This window comes from Cucurbita pepo, chromosome LG16 (assembly GCF_002806865.2).
Source record: "Cucurbita pepo subsp. pepo cultivar mu-cu-16 chromosome LG16, ASM280686v2, whole genome shotgun sequence".
NCBI lineage: Eukaryota > Viridiplantae > Streptophyta > Magnoliopsida > Cucurbitales > Cucurbitaceae > Cucurbita > Cucurbita pepo.
Window position 1 is genome coordinate 3,025,554 of NC_036653.1, and position 9,864 is coordinate 3,035,417.

General features: G+C 37.1%; 1 protein-coding gene across 1 annotated transcript; it reads left to right on the forward strand.

Annotated features, from left to right (window-relative positions):
* Positions 1–7,933: 7,933 nt before the first annotated feature.
* LOC111777515 (probable N-acetyltransferase HLS1) lies at positions 7,934–9,663 on the forward strand. Its single transcript, XM_023657160.1, has 3 exons — positions 7,934–8,315; positions 8,408–8,589; positions 8,705–9,663. Exons 1-3 carry the CDS (start codon positions 8,100–8,102, stop codon positions 9,567–9,569), a joined length of 1,263 nt encoding a protein of 420 aa, XP_023512928.1. The 5' UTR covers positions 7,934–8,099; the 3' UTR covers positions 9,570–9,663.
* The last annotated feature ends 201 nt before the right edge of the window (positions 9,664–9,864 follow it).

Genomic DNA, 9,864 nt, shown 5'->3' on the forward strand with positions numbered 1-9,864 from the left:
TTCTTGGTCTCCTACATATTGTTTATCTGTCGTTATGTCTTTAGAGATGTTGTAGGGCTTCTCCCTATAAATCAATAGGTTCAAAAATCACTTTATGTTAGGTCAAAATCGATTGAAGAAGGCTCATACTAAAAGCCACGAACTTACCTCAAACTCAACTCCAACTTGATTCCAAGTTTAAACCCTCGTGAAACTAAGACCAAATTTGCATGGTAGCACCATGAATTCAAGACCCAAAACGTTATGACAAAGATAGGTTTCTGTCCACAAACGTAGGTTGGTTAAATATGTATTGAAATATTGTATGATATTTAAATATGTCTTAAATTTAATATTATATATTAATCTATTAATAATATTAGATAATTAAATATTCCATTGTTCGAAAAAGATCTCTACACATTCATGTAAATAGTGTTAGACGAACACGACTCTCTACAATGGTATGATATTGTCCACTTTGAGCATAAGCTCTCATGGCTTTGCTTTGGGCTTCCCCAAAAGGCCTCATACCAATGGAGTTAGTATTCCTCTCTTATAAACTCATGATCATTCCCTAAATTAGCCGATGTGGGACTTCCATCATCCAACACCTCCCCTCGAACAAAGTGCACCTCCCTTTAATCGAGGCTTGACTCCTTTGGAGTCTTAGTCATTTTTGACTGCCTTCGAGGATGGTTCGAGGAGGGGCTTGGCTCCTTTTCTTTAGGAGTTCTTTGTTCGATATTTGAGGATTTGAGGATTTACCAATCTATTGGCACGACTAAGTTTAGGGCATGGCTCTGATACCATGTTAGACGAACACGACTCTCTAACATGGTATCAGAGTCATGCCCTAAACTTAGTCGTGCCAATAAATTGATAAACCCTCAAATCCTCAAATATCGAACAAAGAACTCCTAAAGAAAAGGAGTCAAGCCCCTCCTCGAAGGCAGTCAAAAATGACTAAGACTCCAAAGGAGTCGAGCCTCGATTAAGGGGAGGCGCACTTTGTTCGAGGGGAAATATCATACCATTGTGGAGAGTCGTGTTCGTCTAACAAATAGGACTTTATTGTGATTTTTTGTAGCCAATTCAATAACCAGAACATAATCTAAGGTAAGTAGTTAGTTTTAAAAAATCAAAATTTAAATCTGGTTTGAGATCTCATAACAGAACCCCCCACACCCCTCTTCAAAAACCTTGGCCTTTCACACTGCCACAACACCAAACTCATCGTTGCATTCGCCCGACAACACTGTCACCGTGCATCCTTTGTCGTAGTCAACAGTCATCGCAAGTTCTACTCATCAAGCGCATAGGTTAGTAAGCACTTGTCTTTCTCTACTATGTTTTGCAAATCTAAAAAGGAAAAAGCATGTACGGTCTAGATGTTCCAACTGGCACTCGCGGTCCAATCTTCACTCACGAGCCTGGCCCAAGACGAGTATTCGACCAATCCAGCTTATATGCAAAAGCTGACCCTATCCGTCCAGTGACCCGACTCGCAACCCACATGTTTCCTAGTACTCACGTGCGGCGCATACACTCGCTTGTCGGTTCAGTTCCTTGTACGCGCTCCGGTGCCGACAGTTTTCAACCAGCATAATTATTCAGCTCAATATGGGGTTTTTGGACTCGTTTCCTATGTTTTCGAATCTTCCTGACCTATTTTTAATCTTATTGAAGGCATTATTTAAATTATTTGGAACTAGAACTTGAAATTATTTGAAAAATTTAGGTAAGCTAAGTTCGTTATTATGTCTTAATGCGATGTAGTGGGTTCACCTACGTTGAAACGTTCTTTGAAGGATGGAATCGAACCAACTCTTGGAATATTTAGAGACTCCAACTTAAGTCAACCAAGTAAATGGCTCCACTACAACTTAGTTGGATGAATTATATTATGTATGATGGTGCATGCCCGTGGCCCCTACATGCATCATATGTATGATTGATATGTTATCCTATGCTAAGTTATGTTATCCTATGCTAAGATATGTTATCCCATGCTATCTGATGTTATGTCATGATATTTTATGGTAGGCTATGTTATGCCATGCAATGCCACATATGCTATGATAAGTTATGTCATGTAATAAAGCTATGCTATTTTGTGATCATGTCATGTTGTATAAGTTGTTAGGAAATTGTTAATGGATAATGCATAAACCACCTTACATCATGTCATGAAAGCTATGTTATGTATTTCAGAATAATTCCATTACATTCTAAAATACATAGCATAGCTTTCATCACGTCATGATTATAAGTTATGAGAACTCATGCATATTTGTGTGTCATGTGCATTGGGGTACTTTCCAATATGATGAGTACAGACGCGTACATTACGACTTGTGATTTATGACATTTATGTTCGTCATGATATTAAGTAGGCTCTTTCCTTCTAAGATGTTCGACAAAAACCCATTAATAACTGCTAGTCTGACGAGCCAGGCTCAAGAGGTGTGTGAACCCGTCTGGTGCGCCATGCTCACACGCTTGTGTCATATGTAGAGAAGTACTACATATCGAACTTTGCTCGAATTGAAAATCTACCTAAGGCTAAGCTCTGATCGGTTAAAAGAATAGGTCCCACCATGTTACATGCATTTCTTTGACCCCATAGTGGGGTTACGGGGTATTTCTTAAGATACTCAAGTCATATGCTACTCTTACATTTTAGGTAAAGGTAACAACCCTCATACAGATAACGGTGACGCTGCAATGAAGGCCATAAAACGAGCATTAGGGTAGTCGTATTTATGTCTAAGTCTGATTAGGCACTGTTTTATTATATTATTTGTTTTATTTAAATTTCATGTTATTCATTTTCCGTTGTTTTGTTTACAGATTTTATTCCAAATGTTTAAGTTCATGACATCATTTATGAACTATTTTAAGTGAATGTTTTTAAACTTAAAAATCATGTCATGCATGTGGTAGGAACTTTATTTCCATAAAAAGATAGGGTCGTTACAGTTTGTATTAGAGACTAGGTTATAGATCCTATAGACTAACCTACGAGGTAGACTTAGCATGTTACATGGTTCTATTGTTGATGCTCCATCATCATCAAGTATGTCCTATGAAGCATAATAAATGATTTTGTTAAATGGTATTGTGATTGAATGTTATGCGTGATATATTTATTATGTATGCCATGTTTGAGGGTTGGTAGACTTAGATATTAAGTATTGGTTATAGATCATGCCACCTAGAGAACATGGAAGGGACAAAAAGGAGGACGACTCCCTATGACAGGACGAGGTAGGGGTAGAGAGAGTCTGGCTCGCGAGGGATTCGTAACTTGAATTGACGCAATAGCGCCCCTCCCAGCAGCGCTTGCAGCTAGAGTAGACCCCACAACCAGCATGATGTGGAATCATTTCAAGGCATAATGCAAATGATAGTTGTCAGAATTTAGTGCTAACTTATTTCTAGTTTGAATTAGTTATGGAATATATGATATTCGTAATCTTCCAGAATATATTAGTTAGGAAATATATTTTAGATATCGTAATCAGTTGAATTTGAATAGTAGTATATTTTATTATCAGGATTTAGTTAGTTTATATTTTCTTGGTAGATATTATTTAGTATCTTGTATCCTATTTAAGGGTTGTGAATATCAATCAACATTGAACATTCGATCCCAATTCTTTATTCTTATTCTTAAATCTGTATTCTTTCGTTGAGTAATAATATTTTCATATCTATGCACACTTAGGAGTGGTAGATATTACGTCAATAGTGGCCTCCCAACCTACTAATAGTGCGCAATCCGTGTGAGAAGCAAGGTATCTACGAGATTTCAAGAGATATGATTATCATGCCTCTAACGAGGTTGCAGAAGATCGGACACTAACACAACTATAGTTGAAAGAGATATTTTTTAAACATATATATTTGTGATATATTTTTTTAAACCAAATACAAAATTTAATAATGAAATCATCTCATCTACTTCACTCTAATAAACCAAACAAACATCCAATTCACACATCTCGATCAACACCCAACAATTAGCTATAAAATAAATCCCACAAACTTTAATTCACTCCAAATAAAAACAAAACAAAATTTGTCGAACCCACCCAAGATGGGTTTTATGTCATGAATCACCAAACCAATTTCCAAAAAGCATATGTAACAAGTGATCACTTAACCATATTTTAACAACAAAACAAATACCCTTCAATAATATAACATTTCTAAACCCTAAGTCACGAGCATAACTCTAATAACTCGAGTTTCAAATGCCCCAACCACCATTAAGTATCGTACACTATTGGTAAATTTTTTTCTCTTAATAATCATGAACCTCACATAGAAAACACTAAACAAATGAACTACTCGAAATATTTTTGTGATTAATATTTTAGTTTATAATATGCTTAAACTTGATATAGACTGGTAGGGTCGGAATCAATTAGGGGTAAGATTTTGTATTTTTGTTCCATTAAAAAACTAAAAAAATTTATCATTAAAGTTGTTGGAAGGTCGAATTCTGAAAATAAAGTTGTAACAAATTAAATTAATGCACGAGTCAACAAAAACTCATTAAATCAATTTCATATATAATATCTATTTATGATTCAATTAAACTAATAAGAGAATAATATTTTTTTAATTTATTGAGAATTATTCAAATAAAAACCTATCTAAAGTAAAAAGATGCAAACTTTGATGTGATGGCGATGGGCGATGGTGATGATTTGAGAAATAATTGGTTGCTGAAATCAGCCGCCGGAGTTGTCCATGCCAATGTACGGCGGAAATTCAGCCACGTCCCTCCCCTTTTTGCTTTCTCCAAATCCAACTTTCTCTTATGTCCTTCCCTTTTTATCAATTTATAGCATAGGGACAAATATTTAGACTAATTACAAACACAATCCAATCCACTATCACTTTTTTCCTTTTTGCCCTTTTCTTTTTCCTATTTGTCATGTTATTTAAATCCATTTTTTATCTAAATAAATTTTTTTTTTTAAATTTTTTTCACTTAAAAATGAGTTCGGGGTTCGGGGTTGAGTATTGAAAATGATTTGCTAAATAATCCCTTGTAATTCTATCAAAACAGTATTGAAGGATAACCTATGACAAATATAAAGATACACTCAGTTTAGGCAGTAGCATCACTTAAATGTTACTCGTTTTTTTTAGTGAGTCGGGAAATTGGAGCTTCTTCAGAAATTAAAAGGGTCTCGNGGGGTTGAGTATTGAAAATGATTTGCTAAATAATCCCTCGTAATTCTATCAAAACAATATTGAAGGATAACCTATCGCAAATATAAAGATACACTCAGTTTAGACAGTAGCATCACTTAAATGTTACTCGTTTTTTTAGTGAGTCGAGGAATTGGAGGTCCTTCAGAAATCAAAAGGGTCTCGACACGAGAATAGAGAAAATAAAAAGAAAAATTAAATTATACTGTTTTAGTCTCATTATCGTTTTTTTAATAAATGTGGGATGTTAGAAAATATTTTTAAATAGTTTTGTCCTTATTTAATTTATTAATTTACAAAATATGTAAATTAAGGATGGATTATAAATATTAAATTTTTTAATTAAAAACCTTTTGTCATTCCCTTTTTTCAAGAAGTTAAAAGAGTTTTATTTTTTAGTTTGGATTGGTTTTTATTTTTTTTTTAATTATTTAAAAATCATATTTTCCCTAATAATTCACATAAAACTCAAATATCACTCTCATCGGTTGAAAATACAAATATTTTTTATGTTCGTAATAATCTTAAAAGTATGGTTGGATTGGATTGTAACCTTATTTTGGGATGAAAACAACTCTTTTGTACTCTAATGTCACAACAAAAATGTTCTAATACTCAATTGTTGTAGCACAAGCCGAAGCAGAAGCAAGATCAATTGCACTCGCACACCCACAAATAGAAATCAAACAAAAAAACATAAAGATTTACGTGGTTGGAAGAGAAGAAATTCACATACATTCACGAGTGTTAGCCAATCATAACCAACGTGTTTATAAGTGTAGCTTTCACACACTCACACTACAAAGTCTCTCTTACAAAGTTAAATACAAAATGACAATGGCTCTACATCTCGAAACAATGCTAAACAAGCTTTTATATAGACATAACAATATTAATTCTCCTCCATGAACCAAATAAATGAGAAAATGAACTAAAGAGTTATGAATTAGGTGAGAGTTAAAAGAACTAAGAATATGAATTAAAAGGGTTATGAATTAAGTGAGAGTTATGAACAAACAAAAAAAAAAAAAATTATGAACCAATATAAAGGAGAATATGAAGTTATGAACTAAATGAGAGTTATGACAATACATATCTATGACAACTTACAACACTCAACTTACACAGAGTGACCCAAATTTTCAATTATCTAAAAATTCAACCCAACGTGTAACAATTCAAAAAAAGAAAAATGATTAAGTCACCGAAAGACCTAGAGATTTATGGCGAGGTGTTAGAGATCTCAGGCAACCAACCACCTACCCATGACCCTCCTACAAAGCGCCCCCACATAGCCATACGTATCCCGGAGACTTCACCTATAGAGATAGAAAGTGAGAGAAAGAGAGAAGCTAGGCGAACGATTATTTTTCGAAGAGCAAGACGTCGACGAGATATAGGGACCCTCCCGAGCATGCTATGACAAATGGTGCATACGTGGTGACAAGTAATCGACGACACCGAGCGCATCGAAGGTAAGACACTCGCATTTGATATCCGAAGGTTTGCTGATGAGTACGAACGCTTACACTACGATGATGATGAGTATGAACGTGTACATGATGATGATGATGATCATCATCATCATCATTTCTTTCATGATATTCAAGGGTTTGCTGACCTTTTGACGTTTAACTATAGTCAACTAGCTCAACTATGATGGGCCCAAGAGGTGTGCGAACCGCCTAGTGGGCTCACGCTCGCATGCGGGTCGTGTGTCGAAGTACTACGCATCCAATTTTTCTAGACTGGAGGCCACGCTTATGATGGTTTTAACGATAGGTCCGTAATCATGAATTGCATGTGTTTGCATTCCTTGATCCCAGTGAGGTTACTTATCGACTACTTCTTAAAATACTCAAGTCGTGTGCTACTTCTATGTTTAGGATAATTGTATTTAAATTCTTAGACCTTAGATTAGTAGGGGTCTTGTCGTTTTAATATTTACTTTGTTTTATTTAATATTTGGTTCGTATTGCTTTGAAGACATTTTCTTAAACATGTCATTGTCTTACGAAGTCGTTTTAATTGATTTTTTCTACATGAAAGATTATGATATGAGAATGATAGCGACTTTAGATTAGTAGAAATCTAGATTCGTTGTATGTTAGAATCGCTCAATAACACACACTCCATCAAGATTAACACAAATAACAGAAGAGAGAAAATTAAAGAGGAATATTAGGTAAAGTTTAATGGATGACTTCATGAATACATTTTGGCACAACTAATTGGCATACAGGTAGGTTTCAATTTACTAAATATATTTAGGTTTCAAAAATTTATATAATCTACTAAATATATCTCTACCAAATATTTACCAAATATCTACCAAATATATCTCTACTATGGACGGTGATATAGATGACATTTCTCATCCCCGTCATCCACCCTAACACTGTCACAATTTACGTCTCGCCCCATCCATTAATCCACGTTTTCGGAAACTCCACTAAAATAAATGAAATTTCTTATGATGATAGAATATGAAACAAGAGGCGTGCTTCTCCATTTCCGCTCCGCCCGTGGAAGATGAAATCGGGTTAAGCAACAAGTAGTTTGTTTAAAAAAATACACTTTCATGTGTTAACAAAAACAAAGGAAAGAAGGAAGGAGGGGAAGGTGGGGTTGAGAGAGAGACAAAAAGACAGCAGCAACAAGCGGAAAAGAAAGCCCCCAAAGCCCCAAATTGCTATTAAAGCCACCATTATAAACACCATCCACACAACACAACGGTTCATACAGAAAAAGTTTCTTTTTTTTTTCCTTTTCTTTTTTGATCTTAATCTAACAATCCCTCAACTCTTTGTCGTTCTCGTGTTCCCATCTCCAATAGTGAAATGAACCCACCCTCTCTGTAGCATCCTCCTCCTCTGTTTCTCAAATCCGCCATGGCAGACCACAAGAAGAAGAAGAAGAAGAAGAGGAAGAACAACATTCAAATTCTCATCAGAGAATTCGACCCCATTAAAGACAGAACTGCCGTTGAAGATGTTGAACGACGATGCGAAGTTGGCTCAACCAAAAACAAAAACTTCTCCCTCTTCACCGATCTCCTCGGTGACCCAATTTGCAGAGTCCGCCATTCCCCTGCCTTTCTCATGCTCGTAACACTCTTTTCCCCCGCACCCTTTTTCTCCTCCCCCTCAAATTTCATCCCCAATTCTCAAACACTTCATTCATTCATTCATTCATTCAGGTCGCGGAAATTGCCGCCCACAACGAGATCGTCGGCATGATCAGAGGCTGCATCAAGACTGTTACTTGCTGCTCTAAATCCACTAGAAATGCCGGAATTAACGCCTCTGATCTCCCCCAGCTTGCCCCTGTTTATACCAAACTCGCTTACATCTTAGGCCTTCGCGTCTCCCCCGATCACCGGTAAGGAATTCAAACAAAACAAAAAAACAGAGTATTCATACATTAAGAGAAAACAGAGTATTCGGAAAAACAGAGTATTCATAGATTAGACTAAGAATTGATACTGTATTTGTAGGAGATTGGGGATTGGATTGAATCTGGTAAGGCGAATGGAGGAATGGTTCAGAGAGAAGAAAGCGGAATATTCATACATAGCTACAGAGATTGACAACGTCGCTTCAATTAAGCTATTCACTCATAAATGCGGCTATTCCAAGTTCAGAACGCCGTCGATTCTCGTGAACCCTGTTTTCGCCCACCGACTCCGCCTCTCTGACCAAGTCACCATCCTCCAGCTCGAGCTGACTGTCGCCGAGACACTGTATCGGTGTCGGTTCGCGACGGCGGAGTTTTTCCCGCGCGACATTGACGCGGTGCTCTCCAATCGGCTAAGCCTCGGCACATTTCTAGCAGTGCCACGTGGGAGTTTTACAGATGGGTTGTGGGTCGAGTCTGATCGGTTTTTGTCGTGTCTGCCTGAATCGTGGGCGGTTTTAAGCGCGTGGAATTGCAAGGACGTGTATGCGCTGGAAGTGCGTGGCGTGTCCGTGGTGAAGCGAGCGATGGCAAAACTCAGCCGTGTGATTGATCGAGGGCTGCCGTGGTTGCGGCTGCCGTCAGTTCCGGAGGTGTTTACGCCATTTGGAGTGCTGTTTTTGTATGGGGTAGGAGGAGAAGGCCCACTCGCAGGGAAGCTAATGAAGGCGCTTTGCCACCACGCGCACAATTTGGCAAAGGAGCGTGGCTGTGGTGTGGTGGCTACGGAGGTTTCAAACGATGAGCCGCTCAAATCCGACATTCCTCATTGGAAAAAACTGTCATGTCCGGAGGATTTATGGTGCATTAAACGCCTTGGTGAAGGCTACACCAACAACTCCCTCGGCGATTGGACTAAATCGCCCCCCAGCTTCTCCATATTCGTTGATCCTAGGGAATTCTAATTCACCCGAACCGCTACCCCGACCACTACTTCCATTCATTGTTTGCGATAACATAATCTAATCGTCCCCGAAATAAAATAAGATATCATTTTTATAACGAGCAATGTTGAATGGAAAGAGTATGTAGGGTATTATATGAACGTTTTCCAATCTCTTCATATTGAAATTAAAAGAAACCATTATATTTTTTTTCTTCCGTTCGTCTATCGTTGGATTAAGAGATCGAACTATCAACATTTGAAATGATAATGAAAATGATAATTTGTGTTCAAATGGATGAGATCGACTATAACGT